This window comes from Pan troglodytes, chromosome 12, assembly GCF_028858775.2.
Source record: "Pan troglodytes isolate AG18354 chromosome 12, NHGRI_mPanTro3-v2.0_pri, whole genome shotgun sequence".
Classification (NCBI taxonomy): Eukaryota; Metazoa; Chordata; class Mammalia; order Primates; family Hominidae; genus Pan; species Pan troglodytes.
Window position 1 is genome coordinate 50,158,591 of NC_072410.2, and position 15,415 is coordinate 50,174,005.

Consider the following 15,415-nt stretch of genomic DNA (forward strand, 5'->3'; position numbering starts at 1 on the left):
TTTTGGTAGAATGATTTGTTTTCTTTTGGATATATACCCAATAATGGGATTGCTAGGTCAAATGGTAGTTCTGTTTTAAGTTATTTGAGAAATCTCCAAACTGCTTTCCACAGTGGCTGAATTAATTTACATTCCCACCAACAATGTATAAGCATTCCCTTTTCTCTGCAGCCTCACCAGCATCTGTTGTTTTTTGACTTTTTAATAGTAGCCATTCTGACTGGTGTGAGATGGTACCTCATTGTGGTTTTGATTTGCATTTCCTTGATGATTAGTAATGGTGAGCATTTTTTTGTATTTTTGTTTGTTGATGAATGTCTTCTTTTTTTATATATTTTTATTTTTTTGAGACGGAGTCTTGCTCTGCTGCCAGGCTAGAGTGCAGTGGCGCGATCTCAGCTCACTGCAACCTCTGCCTCCCAGGTTCAAGCCATTCTCCTGCCTCAGCCTTCCAAGTAGCTGGGATTACAGGCATGTGCCACCACGCCCAGCTAATTTTTGTATTTTTTTATAGAGACGGGGTTTTACCATGTTGACCAGGATGGTCTCGATCTCTTGACCTTGTGATCTGCCCACCTCGGCCTCCCAAAGTGCTGGAATTACAGGCTTGAGCCACCGCGCCTGGCCAAGTTTGCGGTATGTCTTTTTTTGAGAAGTGCCTGTTCATGTATTTTGCTGACTTTTTAATGGGGTTATTTGTTTTTGCTTGTTGAATTGTTCAAGTTCCTTATAGATTCTGGATATCAGATGCATAGTTTGCAAATATTTTCTCCCATTCTGTATGTAGGTTGTCTGTTTTCTCTGTTGATAGTTTCTTCTGTTGTGTAGCTCTTTAGTTTAATTAGGTCCTATTTATCAATTTTTGTTTTTGTTGCAATTGCTTTTGTAGACTTAGACATAAATTATTTCCCAAGGCTGATGTCTGGAATGACATTTCCTAGGTTTTCTTCTAGCATTTTAATAGTTTGAGGTTTTCCATTGAAATCTTTAATCCATCATAGTTAATTTTTGTATATGTGAAAGACAGGGGTCCAGCTTCATTCTTTGGTATATACCTACACAGTTATCCCAGCACCATTTATTGAATTAGGAACTCCTTTTCCCATTGCTTATTTTTGTCGACTGTTGAAGATCAGATGGTTGTAGGTGTGTGGCTTTATTTCTGGGTTCTCTATTGTGTTGTTTGGTCTGTATGTCAGTTGAATTGGTACCAGTGGTTGTTCTTTGCACATCTTGTAGAATTTGGGTATGAATACATCTAGTCCAGGGCTTTTTTTAGGTTGGTAGGTTTTTTTCATTACTTATACAATTTTGGAACTCGATATTGGTCTAGCAGGGTTTCACTATCTTCCTGATTTAATCTTCAGAGGTTGTGTTACCCAGGAATTTATTCATTTCCTCTAGATTTTCCACTTTGTGTGCATAGTGGTGTTCATACTAGGCCCTGAGGATCTTTTATATTTCTGTGGTATCTCTTGTAATATCACCTTTGTCATTTCTTTTTTTTTTTGCACTCAGTTGCCCAGGCTGGAGTGCAATGGCGTGATCTCGGATCACTGCACCCTCTGCCTCCTGGGTTCAAGTGATTCTCCTGCCTCAGCCTCCCTAGTAGCTAGAACTACAGGTGTGTGCCACTATGCCTGGCAGATTTTGTATTTTTAGTAGAGATGGGGTTTCACCATGTTGGCCAGGCTGGTCTCAAACTCCTGACCTCAGGTGATCCACCTTCCTTGGCCTACCAAAATGCTGGGATTACAGGCATAAGCCACTGCGCCTGGCCATCTTTGTCATTTCTGATAGTGCTATTTTGGATTTTCTCTCTTTTTTATTTGTTAATCTAGCTCATAATCTATTAATCTAGTTTTTTCTTTAGAACAACCCATTTTTAATTTCATTGATCTTTTGTATGCATTTTTGCATCTCAGTATTGTTCAATTCTTCTCTGATGGTTTTTTCTTCTAGTAGTTTTGGGGTTGGTTTGTTCTTGTTTTTCTCATTTCTCTAGGTATGATGTTAGATCATTAATTTGAGATCTTTCTAACTTTTTTAGGTAGATGTTTAGGGCTATAAACTTTCCTCTTAACACTGCTTTTGTTGCATCCCAGATATCTTGGTATGTTGTGTCTCTGTTTTCATTTATTTCAAAGAATATTTTGATTTCTGTCTTGGTTTGTTGTTTACTCAAAAGTAATTCAGGAACAAGTTGTTTAATTTCTATGTAATTGTGTGGTTTGGGGAGATCTTCTTGGTATTGATTTCTGTTTTTATTCCACTGTGCTCTGAGAGTGTGGTTGGTATGATTTCAATTTTTTTTCTTTTAATTTGAGACTTTCCTTATGGCCAACAATGTGATCAATCTTGGAGTATGTTCCTTGTATAAACGAGAAGAATGTATATTCATGGTTGATGGGTGAAGTGTTCTGTAGATGTCTGTTAGGTCCAATTGGTCCACTGTTGAATTTAGGTCCAGAATGTCTGTTAGTTTTCTGCCTCTGTGATCTGTCTGTTACCAGTGGGGTACTGAAGTCCTTCACTATTTTTGTGTGGCTGTCTGAGTCTTTTCTTAGGTCAAGAAGAACTTGTTTTATGAATCTGTGTTCTCCAATGTTAGGTGCATACATATTTACGATAGTTAAGTTTTCTTGTTGAATTGAACTTTTCGTCATTATATAATGCCCTACTTTGTCCTTTTTTATAGTTGTTGGCTTAAAGTGTGATTTATCAGATATAAGAATGGTAGCCTGTGCTTTTTTTTGTTTTGTTTTCTATTTGTGCCTATGAGTAGGCCCAAATCCCTTGAGCCTATGGGTGTCATTACATGTGAGATGGGTCTCTTAAAGACAGGATGGAAGGGTCTTGTTTTCTTTTTTTTTTTAATCCTACTTGCATATCAGTGCCTTTTAAGTAGGGAATTTAGACTTTATATTCAAGGTTAATATTGAAATTGTTAGCTGGTTGCTTTGTAGTTTCTATTGTTATTGCTTTATAGGGTCTTGTGGGCAATGTACTTAAGTATACTTTTGTGGTAGCAGGTATTGTTCTTTTGTTTCCATGTTTAGAACTCCCTTAAGGGGCCGGGTGCGGATGGTTCGTGCCTGCAAGCCCAGCACTTTGGGAGGCCAAGGGAGGCAGATCACTTGAGGTCAGGAGTTTGAGTCCAGCCTGGCCAACATGGTGAAACCCCATCTCTATTAAAAACACAAAAAATTAGCTGGGTATGGTAGCGTGCGCCTGTAGTCCCAGCTACTCAGGAGGCTGAGGCATGAGAATAGCTTGAACCCAGGAGGTGGTGGTTGCAGTGAGCTGAGATCATGCCACTGCACTCCAGCCTGGGTGACAGAGTAAGACTCCATCAAAAAAAACAAAAACAAAAACAAAAAAAAAACAGAACTTTAAGGATCTTTTTTAAGGTAGGCCTAGTGGTAACAACTTCCCTTAGTGCTTGCTTGTTTGGACAAGATTTTATTTCTCCTTTGCTTATGAAGTTTAATTGGCTGGATATCAAATTCTTGGTTCGAGTTTCTTTTCTGTAACAATACTGAAAATATTTTCCTAATCTCTCCTGTCTTGTGAAATTTCTACTGAGAAGTTCACTGTTAGCCCCATGGGTATCCTTTTGTATGTGATTTGACCTTTTTCTCTAGCTACTATCAAGATTTTTCTTTCAGAGTTGACCTTGGATAGTGTGTTGACTATATGCCTTGATGATGTTCATGTTGTGTAGTATCTTGCAGGTGTTCTTTGGATTTTTAATATCTGTATGTTTACCTCTCCAGTGAGATTAGGGAGGTTACCTATAATTATTCCCTGAAATATGTTTCCCAGGTTGTTGACTTTTTCTTCTTCACTCTTAGGAATGCCAGTAATTCATAGGTTTGGTTGTTTTACATAATCTCATAGTTCTTGAAGACTTTGTTCATTTTTAAAAATTATTTTTTCTTTATTTTTGTCTGGCTGGCTTAGGTTAAAGACTGGTCTTTAAGGTCTGAAATTCTTTCTTCCACTTTGTCCAGCCTGTTGCTAAAACCTTCTGTTGTATTTTGAAATTCCCTAAGTGAGTTTGTCAATTCCAGAAGCTCTAATTAATTTCTTTTAATGTATTTATCTTTCTCTTCATTTCCTTGATTAATTTAGAAGTTTCTTTGTGTTGATTTTCAACCTTTTCTTAGATGTCATTGAGCTTCTTTGCAATCCATTTTGAATTCTTTATTTGTTAAAGAAGAGATCAGCCTGGCCAATTGGGGGACCTGTAGGTGGGCCTGCTGACCCCTCCCATCTTACCCATCACTCCCCAACCCTAAATTTTAAATTTCCATTTTGGTTAGGAACCATTGCTGGAGAGCCTGTGTGATCCTGTGGTGGTGTCACTACATTCAGATTTTTCATGGTGCCAGAATATTTGTACTGCTTCCTTCTCAGCTGGAGACATTGAGACTTCTAATTTCTGTAATTCTTTGCTTGAACCCGGGAGGTGGAGGTTGCAGTGAGCCAAGATTGTGCCATTTCACTCCAGCCTGGGCAACAAGAGCGAAACTCCATCTCAAAAAAAAAAAGAAAAAAAATTCTGTACTTCTTTTCTATTTTGGAGACAAGGACTCACTTTATCACCCAGGCTAGAGTGTAGTGGTATGATCTCAGCTTACTGCAACCTCCGCCTCCTGAAATTAAGTGATCCTCCCACCCCAGCCTCCAGAATAGCTGGGATCACAGCCACAGGTGCCCAGCTTTTTTTTATTTTTTTGTTTTTTTATGGTTAGAGATGGAGTTTCTCCATGTTGCCCAGGCTGGTCTGGAACTCCTGAGCTCAAGCAGTCAGCCCATCTTGGCCTCCCAAAGTGCTGGGATTACAGCCAGGCATAAGCCACTGCTCCTGGCCTGTAATCATTTTTGTGTGGATAGAATTTTTAAATTTTTATTTTTTGCCCATATATATATATTTCCCCTTCTCTTTCACCTTCCCTAAGGCCTATAACTACAGAGAATGTTGGGCAGGGTCTTTTGGCTTTTCTTCTATGGCCTATGAACTTCTGTCCGCAGATTTTATATTGAGTTTGTGATTGAACTTGCAAGCCAGTAGGTGGTGCATATGGGTCAGTGCTGATTGTGCCCAATGTGGTTGGGTATACATCTGACCCTTGTTTATTGGGAGAAGCTCTCTGTTGCCTCAGGCAATGGTCTGATCTGTGGAGTGCACCCTGGTCTCAGCTCCCAGCTTTGCCCTGGGGGTTAGGGGAGTGATGGGTAAGATGGGAGGGGTCAGACCCAGCAGGCCCACCTACAGGTCTGCCAGTGGAAGGCACAAGCGCTAGTGCTGAAGGAGAATCCAGTGGGGGGCCACCAAGTGCCCAGAGGTATGCCTAGGTGTGGAGCAGGGAAATCTTGGTCCCAAGTTCTCTGCCTTGGCCAGCAGGGGCAGCGTGCGGGAGGTAGAGGCAACCCAAACTCCTTGTCCAGGAGATGAGTGCTTGAGGAACTTGGAGATCTGCTTGGGCCTGGGGTAACTAGGAGAATTTTAAAGATGGTATAGTGACCACCTTCCTCGATTTAAATAAAAAAGGTCCTAAGTATAATAACCTTATTGATGGAAATCCTTTGGGTCATGATGAAGATGTAAGAAAACTATTTGTCTATTTATTTGTTTTAAAATATCACATGAGACACACATGCATGTGTTCACATAAACACATTCCTACGGACAATAACATACAAATAACTTTTTTGAGATTATCTGAAGATGGTCTTTTTCCTTCATTTTAAATCACTTTTTTGTTTTGTTTTCATTTTGTTTGTTCAAATCTGATACTGGAGTGGGTTGCCAAAGAAAGATGGAGTCCAGAGCCAGTCCTGATAAGTGTGAAAAAACCCTGGTTTGAAACTAAAGCTTTTTTACAGTTAATTTTGTTTGGTGAGACTTGAAGTGGCATCTTTGGATTCTTCCTATCTTGATTTTGACATTTATTTTCATGGTTATCCTTTGGGCTTCAGACACTAAACAAGGGATCACAATTCCACTTTACTGTATTGTTGATGGGATGTTATTGTAGCTTTGGTTTCTCTTAGCCTGCGGAGTTGATATGTGACTGGTTTATTCAATTGTATGATCTCATGGAACAGAAGTAAGAGTTAGGAGGAATGAAAAGAGAAGGTGGGAGAGTCAGTACAATGGTACAATGCTAGGGCAGTCTGGTTGCTTAATCCATGGGACTCTCTGAGAGGACTTTTGGAACTGACTATGGAAGGAACAAAGCAAAGAAACATTTCTGTCAGCTCCTTTTCAAGGGTTGTTTTACTTCCAGATTGTGCTGCAGGAGTGCTAAGTACTTCTTGTGGGGTTCCACATTCTGGTATTAGAAAAGTCCTAGGGCAGGAGATCAATTGAAACAGTAAAATCCTACAGCCTGGAAAACCCCAGAAATAACATCATACCATTAGTTTCCTAAAACTAATTAACAGCAATTTATTAATATAGAACTACATAGTAGTTAAATTTTCCATACAAATATCATGTGTTTTAGGTGTGAAAACTTTACAAAGGACATGTATTATAAATATCTCTGAAATACTGAATAAGTTCCCCAAAAATAGGTATGTTGTCTTTATGCTTCTAATGGCTCTGATAATAAAGAAAATCAAATATGTGTAAACTAACAATATCAGACCATTTGGTGAGGTTATATAAGGGGAGAACATATGACAAGACACAAAAGTAGAAATTCCTTATTATTGCTGCATATTTTTACAACTGCTTCAAAATAATTCTCTGATTTTTTTGTGTATAAAACATGTTTCCTTTGTTCTTCTTTGTACTTTACTTGGAATTTCATGGTACAAATAATTAACGCAATCACAAAGAGTAATTTAATAAAAGTCATAACTGTCAAAAAAAAAAAAAAAAAAAAAAAAAAAGAAAAAAAAAAAAAAAGAAAAGTCCTAGGGCAGGCAGCAAGAAGTGTACTGTAAGTATCCAAGTATCCAAGTAACCTGATGTCAGGTTATATGATGTGATGCTTCCAGGCCTGTTCAGAACTGGTTGCTGATGGTAGCTGGAATAAGAGGTGAAACAGAGGATTTAAGTGGAGCACTAATGGTGTCCGTTACAGAAACATAACACTTGAAATGTATGTAGATGCAAAATTTGTTATACAGTGATATTAGATGTCATTAATTATTATGTATAGAAATATTGCTGGGTTTCAGATGTTTCCATAGTAGATAGTGAAACAAGATTCCTGGCCAGGTGCAGTGGCTCACACCTGTAATCCCAGCACTTTGGGAGGACGAGTTGGGTGGATCATTTGAGGTCAGGAGTTCGAGACCAGCCTGGCCAACATGGTGAAACCATGTCTCTACTAAAAATACAAAAACAGAGCCGGGCATGGTGGCACGTGCCTGTAATCCTAGCTACTTGGGAGGCTGAGGCATGAGAATCGCTTGAACCCAGGAGGCAGAGGTTGCAGTGAGCCGATATCGCGCCACTGCACTCTAGCCTGGATGACAGTGAGACCCTGTCTCCAAAAAAAAAAAAAAAAAAAAAAAATTCTTATTTCTTTTTCAGAGGCAAGATAGGTAAAGCTTGCTTTTTTTTGTTTTTCATTGTTGTTGTTGTTTGTTTGTTTTAATTCAAGAGACTTCACATGTATTTTCTCATTTAAGCCTTGTGGCAGCTTTGAGGTAGGCTTTGATTAATCTTTTTTTTATATATATATAGATAAGGATATTGCAGAGGGAAGTAACCTGCCCAATTAATAAGTTGCAGAGTAAGACCTATCTTTCTCCAAGAAGCTTTGTTTCTCCCCTGTTATTGAAGCCTATATAATTATATTTGGCCTCTAAGGCCCAAATCTTCTTTTCAACTAGTTTCTTATTCTAAAGGTCATTTGTTTGTATGCCTCTAATCCACTAGAGGTCAGTATTGGGTTGAGAAAGTCAGGAGGCTTTAGCTTTTGATTCTTATTATTTTTAACTCTCTGAGTCTTATTGCTAGGTAGCCCTGGAAGCTGCATTCCACAATAAATGTTTATTTAATGGCCTGTGTAAGATGCCTCATAGACACACTTTGACAGTTTTAGAAGTGTTAATAGTGAATTAGTTTGACAGTCCAGGTTAGGTCATGCTTGTGGGCTCTCCTCTAACTTCTAATGGGTAGAAAAGCACTCAAGTCAAGTCTTTTATAAGTTTTTATTGGGCCAAATCTCATTTTCACATGAATTCCCTTTTGTTACCTGTTGCCTTTATATAATAAATATCTAAATTTACTATGTGTATGCCACTTTCTGGACTTGGGGCAGTCTAAGAATGGTAAAGTGTTTTTCTTATCCTGAAAGAGTTGTATACACTGAGGTGCTTTACTGTCATTTTCACCTGGATACCCAACAGGTTTAGGGAACTCATCTTTTTTTATCCTGCATTCAACTTACTATTTTCATGGTTCCTATTGCTTGGAATGGCCCCACTGTTTAGTCATCACGGCCAGAATACTTGTAGTTATTCTTATTTCCTTCTTCTCTTCCATGTACCACGTTTAAGTCAGTTAATTCTGTTACTTCTGCTACTTATAATCTGTTGCTACCTTTATTCAAGTTCTCATAATGTTATTTGGACTGTTTTAGTGATGTATATTAGATTTCCTATTTCCAGTCTTTGTCTTCTCTCAGTTGACCACTCCTTGACTCCTAGAGGGTTTGTCTGAATTGTAAAGCTGATCCATTATTCCCCTGCTTACATTCTTTCATTGTTTCTCTAACATTGAAACTGCTTTATATAGCATCTTTATCTCCTGTTATTCCTTTATAACCTATACTCTAATTATACAAAGTTACTTGCCGTTTCCTGAGTGGATAATATTTTTTTCATACATAGTCCTTCTCCTGCTGCTTCATTCTTCTGGAATGGTTACTTTTTTCATTTATCTCTGAAAAATCATATTTATTTTTTATCATATTTATCCTTTATTTGTTGATTTGCTTCCTGTAATAGTATGATGTGAGATTCAGGGGTCAGGGTCTCCATCTTATTTCTTTGTATCACCAGTGTGCAACACAACGCTTGGTACCATGTAGACTTTTAACACGTGTTTGACTGAAGGTAGGAATACAGAGAGGAAGCATCATGAGTTAGAGCAGTGAGAAATTGCTTTCTAAAGGAAGAAGAATTTTACTTGGGTTTTGTAGGAAGGGTTAGATTGAGGCAAGGAAAAGTAATCAGGTAAAGAAATGGCATAACTAAGGATATAGAAGTGGAAATTTACCCAGCGTATTAGGAGGTAGAGCCTCATCCAATTGGAAGATTCATCTTGGAGGGTATTGGGTAAGTACATTGGAAAATTAGGTTTAGCTTCTATTATGGTGGAATCTAAGTGTTAGATTATGAAGTTTAGACTTGTTTAAATCCCTCTCCCCACCTGCCCAATTTCCCTTATATCTAATTGACATGATGAACAAATGTGGTTTAAGAAGAGCCTGGCTGTATTAGGTAGGGGGATTGTAATTGGAAGGTGATGAGTTCCATTTTAGGTGTGATGGAAATGAGGCGATGGTGGAACACACATTAGTAATAGGAAACAAGACCTGTGCTACTGGGTTTTGGGAGAGTAGAAAGAGTGATTTGAGAGATAAGTGTTTGAGGAATAAACCTTGCTCAATTTCTCTATATTAGGAAATCAGAGAAGAATATATATGAAGTACTCTTGAGAAAGAGGTGGTTACGTGTGTAAAAATTACTTACAAATAGAATGAACAACTAAGAAAATGAAAACACCTAGATGCTTTCTAAGATCTAGCTGCTGTTTGTATTCCTTGTACCCCTCTCCCTCTACTCCATCCCAGTCAGCAGAAGTCAGTTAGCTGCTTCTTTGACACATTATTATAATGATGGTCTCTGAAGGGATAGAATCAGTGATCTTGATGAAACAGCATAGCATGTTAGAAAAGATCTCTGAAGGGCTTTTTCTTTTTTTGATTTTCATGGACTTCAATGTCACATTTTCATTTTAATATATATTATATGTTTTTATATATTTATATCAGTATTTAGTCTTCACCACCTCCTGCCAGTACCATAACATACATTTTGAATAGATGATAACTTTCATTTGTTCATTGCTTTTGAAACACTGACAATATTTTATTGATTGTGAAGGAAATATAATTAACTTGGGATTCAATGAAATACGACTTATGAAATTGTTTGGTTTTGCTGTACTGCAAGAGGATAGAGTTAAGGGAGCAAATGATCACTCTCTAGTTGAAAGCTTGCTTTTTAAAAATATGAAAGTTTTAAAGGAAGTTCTACCTTCCTTTGTGCCCCGGAGTCCTTGATCCCTTTTTGTATATTTTGCATTGGAAGTAAGTGGGGAAGAACATCTTACTTTTGAGAAAAATAGAATATTCTATTTAACTTGGTTTCTGAAAGGCTTGGAGGATATTGTGTCTTATGTACAAACCTAAATTAAAAGATTTGGGGTACTTCTCTATCTCAGTTTGTTACTGAAGCCATGTATTTATGTAAATCTAACCAAAATATCAATGGCTGATATGCAGAGAAACAAGTATGTCCATTGATTCAAATCTCTGGAATGTAGATTCTTTTCATTTTCTTGGCAGAAACTAGTTCACATAGTTGAAGTTTTTCTCTGCCTTGTTATAATTGTCTCATTTCACCATTCCTGGACTAACTTTTTATACTTTATATTTATCTTCATTTCATTAACCTTATGCAGAAGATTTGGAGACTGATTTTTTCCCTGAACTAATTTCTATTTGCCACTGAGGAGAAATATCTTATATTGATTAAGAAATGTATACTTTCAGAGGTCACATTCTCAAGCTTTGTTATCTTGGGGTAATACCAAATATTACATTAAAAGAAAGAAAAAAGGAAAGTTCTCTTGGGAAATGTTTTTGGAACATGCTGGGTTAAACCAGATTAAACAAGTTTCTTTAAAATAGGACTTCTCCCAGCTTTTATTCTGTTAGTGTGCCTTGCATATCTATAAGAAGGCTTCATGGGACGCAGTATTTCCTGTTGATTTGACCACAACTCATTTTTGGGAAACATTTTGGTCACGCTTTGAGGGACTGTTGATGTAGTGGAAATGTCACTGATTTGAAATTTAGGAGACCATACTTTGAGCTTCTGATTTACCACTCACTTGCCTTGTGACTTCAAGCAAATCCTTTGTTTTCTAGCCTCAGTTTCCTGAGTGGCAATTAAGGTACCTTCTAGCTCTAATAATGTGTGGTTTAATGCTTCTGTTGTTGACTCTGGATAGTCCCACTTTCTACTTCTCTGTATCTATTGAAACCATGCCACCATGTCAGTCTATTTTTTTTTTAAGCTGAAGGGATTATACTACCTTTTCTAGGGTTCAGAAGAAAAAACCCTTTAAAACCCTTTATAACCCTGCTTTCCACAGATCACAGTCATGGAATCCTATTGGATTACTCAGTTCAAATCACTTTCTGAAGATAATTCATTCTCCTGATTATATTTCATTGGTCTCTTATATCCACGTAACTGTTTTTAACAGTCTCTTAAGCCTAAATGTATTAAAATTAATTCTAAGCCCCCACCCTTTTTCCTCCAAGCATTATGGTCTCAATGTGGTATTTTCTTGTAAGAGATAAATGCTAGGTGTTTGCACTAATCTCCTGGCCTACTAAGGCAAAACTGGATAGATTTCTTTTTGTGATGATTTAATGGATATATTTGAAAAGCCTTATGATGATATTGACTGATTATCTGTTTTCTGTGTTAACTTGGAAAATGAGTTAAAATACGATGGCTCCAGGGTGAAAAAGGTATACATTAATGTGATGGTTTTATATCTGATACTAAAACTTTATGTACTAAGGCCTTTCGTTGTAGTATTTTCGTTAAGATATCAATTTGTTCAAAATTAGAAGTTTGTTGAAAGCTTAATTAAGTTTTGTTTCTTTTCTTTTTTTCTTTCTTTCTCTCTCCCTAACCCCACCTTTTTGGTGTGTTTGTGTGTGTTCTTCTCTATCCTAGGCCCAGCAGCAAAGAAACCTGGATAACATCATCTTGCAACAACCCAGAATAGGTAGCAAGAGGAAATCTAAGAAAGATGCATATATAATCTTTGATACAGAGATAGAAAGTACTAGTCCGAAGTCTGAACAGGATTCAGGAATTCTGGATGTTGAAGACGAGGAAGATGATGAAGAGGTAAGTAACATTTGATGTGGGGAAGTGAGACTATTTTTAAGCTTAAATAGTATGGTTGAGATGTGATGAAGAGTTTATCCATATAATGTAGTTTGTGTGATCTTCTGAATATCAAATACCATTTTGAATACAAATAAGGCTCAATTTAAGCAAATTGAAGATATACTAAGATAATTTAGATCCTGATTCTTTTTTGAGAATTTAAATTTTAAATTCACTCCTCTATTTTGAAAAGTTTCAGGGTTTTTAAATTCTGTACTGACTGGGAACTACATTAAAGGAAGAGTAGAGTTTACCTACCTAGAGACAAGAGGTCTAGGTGACCTCGGCTGAAACTGCAACGGTTAGTCCAGACAAAGAAAAAAATGTTACTTCGAAAGCTGAAGAGTGAACAAATAGATTCTTTACCTTGAGAAATGGCTCAGATGGAAAATACACAAAGATTCCAGAAAGTTGAGTGTGCATTTCTGGAGGAAATAAATATATGAGTGATTACAGGGTAACTGGGAATTTTGTGACATATTCATAACCTCATAGATTAGTTCTGTGTCACTGTCAGGGAAGAATAAGATTAAGTGCCTTAACTAGTACATATTTTTCTATCTTTCTTTGTTGTTAGAAGTATGTTTAATGTGTTTTTAAAAATAAAACTATTATGACCTTTGAGACTTCCTGTTAAAATGTTTTTTCTAAATATTTATCATTTGCATTAACTGGATGTCTCTTTGTGAGTGTGGTGTTTAGGAGCATGAGCTTTAGAGTCTGACTGTATTCAAATTCTGGCTCTGCCATTTAAGTTTTAAAAAGTTATTAATAATCATATCATTTACTTTTAAAATGGCCACTGACATGTAAGGAATCATTTACTCTTGTACTCAGTAGCCTTTTTTTTGTAAGTGCTTGTTTCCTTTCTCCAGATAAAACTGGATTCACTATTTCTTCCCCATACTTGTCTCCTGTTATACCGTTACTACTCTCGTGCTTTTCTCTCTTCCCCAAAACTTGTCCTAATTTTGTAGTCTTGGATAAATTGTTTAATCGTTAAACTGAGTGTCTTCACCTATTAAGTAGAGGCAGTAGTCTCTACCCCATAGGATTTCACAAATCCCTGCTCCTTAAAGGGTGGTGAGAAAACATTGGTTTCTGTTCTATCTTCATTACTCTTCCTTGCTGACTTCTGTTATGTATCTCTATTGTCATTATGCCTGCCTCTATTATTATTCCGCTTTGACTTCAAAAGTTGAATTGGCAATGTTTAAACTATTTGAGCTGAAAAACAAATAAAGATGTTATTTTTATGTCTACAACCTTAGCATTTAAGTTTGATAGAACAGGAGCTATCATAAGAATGTAAACTACTACTTTTTTTTTTTTTTTTTTTGAGATGGAGTCTCTGTCGCCCAGGCTGGAGTGCAGTGGTGCGATCTCGGCTCACTGCAAGCTCCGCCTCCTGGGTTCACGCCATTCTCCTGCCTCAGCCTACCCAGAAACTGGGACTACAGGCGCCCGCCACCATGCCTGGTGAATTTTTTGTATTTTTTAGTAGAGATGGGGTTTCACCATGTTAGCCAGGATGGTCTGGATCACCCGACGTCGTGATCCACCCGACTCGGACTCCTAAATTGCTGGGATTATAGGCGTGAGCCACCGCACCCAGCCGTAAACTACTACATTCTTTTATATACGTTTCATTATTGAGGGGACACACTTCTGCTATTTAAGTGAATAATTTTATTTATCATTTTTAAAGTTTGTATTGTACTAGGATATGTTTATTATGTAAATGAAGTACATTAATAGTTAATAATGCTTGAAAGTTTCATCCTATCGCTATTGCACATGGATTGCAAGAACTCTTAATAGCTCTTAATAGAGCTAAGAAAAGTCTTTTGAGTGTTATCTATTGGGCCACTTTAAAGTAAAATGAACCAACTATTGGCCTAATGACTCATGGAGATAGAAAGAGATAGAGGGGACCTCATTCCCCTGAATGTTTTCTAGCATTCTCCCTTCTTGCCTGGAATGACTGGCTTATTAAGATGTGGATCCACCCTGGAGGACAAACTTTCAGATATTAGATTCCATCACAGATGATCAGTCACAGTAGTAGCACAATAAAGCATCAGTCTCAAGAAGGACCAACTAACTCCTTTAATCTACATTTTGAGTACCCATGAACAAGATGGAATTCTGTCAGATACTGTGGCTTATGGGTTAGACATAGTCTGTGCCCTTGGATAATACAGTACCTGAAGAGATGGTTAGATGATAAGATGAAAAATAAAATATATGCACAGTTCTTATATATCATTGAAACCATGATATATGAAAGGAAACCATTCTTTATCATTGACCTATTGAAGATCCTGGGTAAGTTCCCTTTAATTTTTGTGCCATGCTCCTTCTTTGCCTTGTCCTGTGAGGTCCAGAGAAGATGAGGAAAGTGAGACTAGTAAAATGTGTTGGAGGTTTCTCATAAAAGTAGTACTGTAAGAATGTACTTGGAAGTTAATATTTTTAAATGGTTCCATATCTCAAATCAAGCAATTCATATTAAAGATTTGCTGATTGAGCTCTTAAAACAAAAATTTGGCACTTCACTGTCATCTAATGGCATTCTATCTTAAAAAAAATTCTACCTTATATTTATTTACTTCTCAGTTTGAATCTTCTTCAAGTGCACATTCTTAATCTCAAACCTCATGTAGAGAATTATTTATTTAGATGTTTCCAAACTGGTTTCTTGGCATAGTTCTTGCATGGTGTGAATAAATTCTTCAGATAAGGTCTTTCGTGACCCACTGTGACGTTCTGACCTTCATTCTTGTCATTCTTCAACAGACCTCATTGAGAACTGCATAGTTTTTGGAATATTGTGACTTTTAATCTGTAAGCATGGTAACTGTGGCATAGAATCCCTGTATGGCAGTCATTCTTAATCTGTTTGGGGTTATGTATTACTTTGAAAGATTGATAAAAATATATGGAGTCATTTCCCAGTAAAACGTACATATAATCTATCACAAAATGTTTTGCATGAAATTTCAGGGGGTTTGTGGAATTCATTTTACCCCTAGGACCCAACTTAAGAACTGTTTTGTCCAACAATGTTTCTTGACATTTAATGTGCATGGGAATCACCTGGGAAGCATATTATAATGCAGATTGTGATTATACAGGTTGAGAATGAGTCTGAGTCTGCATTTTTTAACAAGGTCCCTGGTGAGGA

General features: G+C 37.1%; 1 protein-coding gene across 5 annotated transcripts in view; it reads left to right on the forward strand.

Annotated features, from left to right (window-relative positions):
- The window catches only part of EXOC6B (exocyst complex component 6B), a 652,710-nt gene that overhangs the window by 238,743 nt on the left and 398,552 nt on the right, over nucleotides 1–15,415 (forward strand). For 4 of the 5 annotated variants that reach the window (XM_515544.9, XM_054678524.2, XM_024354433.3 and 1 more), the window contains one exon: nucleotides 12,010–12,186. The exons of the other annotated variant lie outside the window; for it this stretch is intronic. In XM_515544.9, the coding sequence (XP_515544.3) occupies nucleotides 12,010–12,186 (177 nt within the window). The remainder of the gene's footprint in view (nucleotides 1–12,009; nucleotides 12,187–15,415) is intronic. 5 annotated transcript variants of the gene reach the window in all.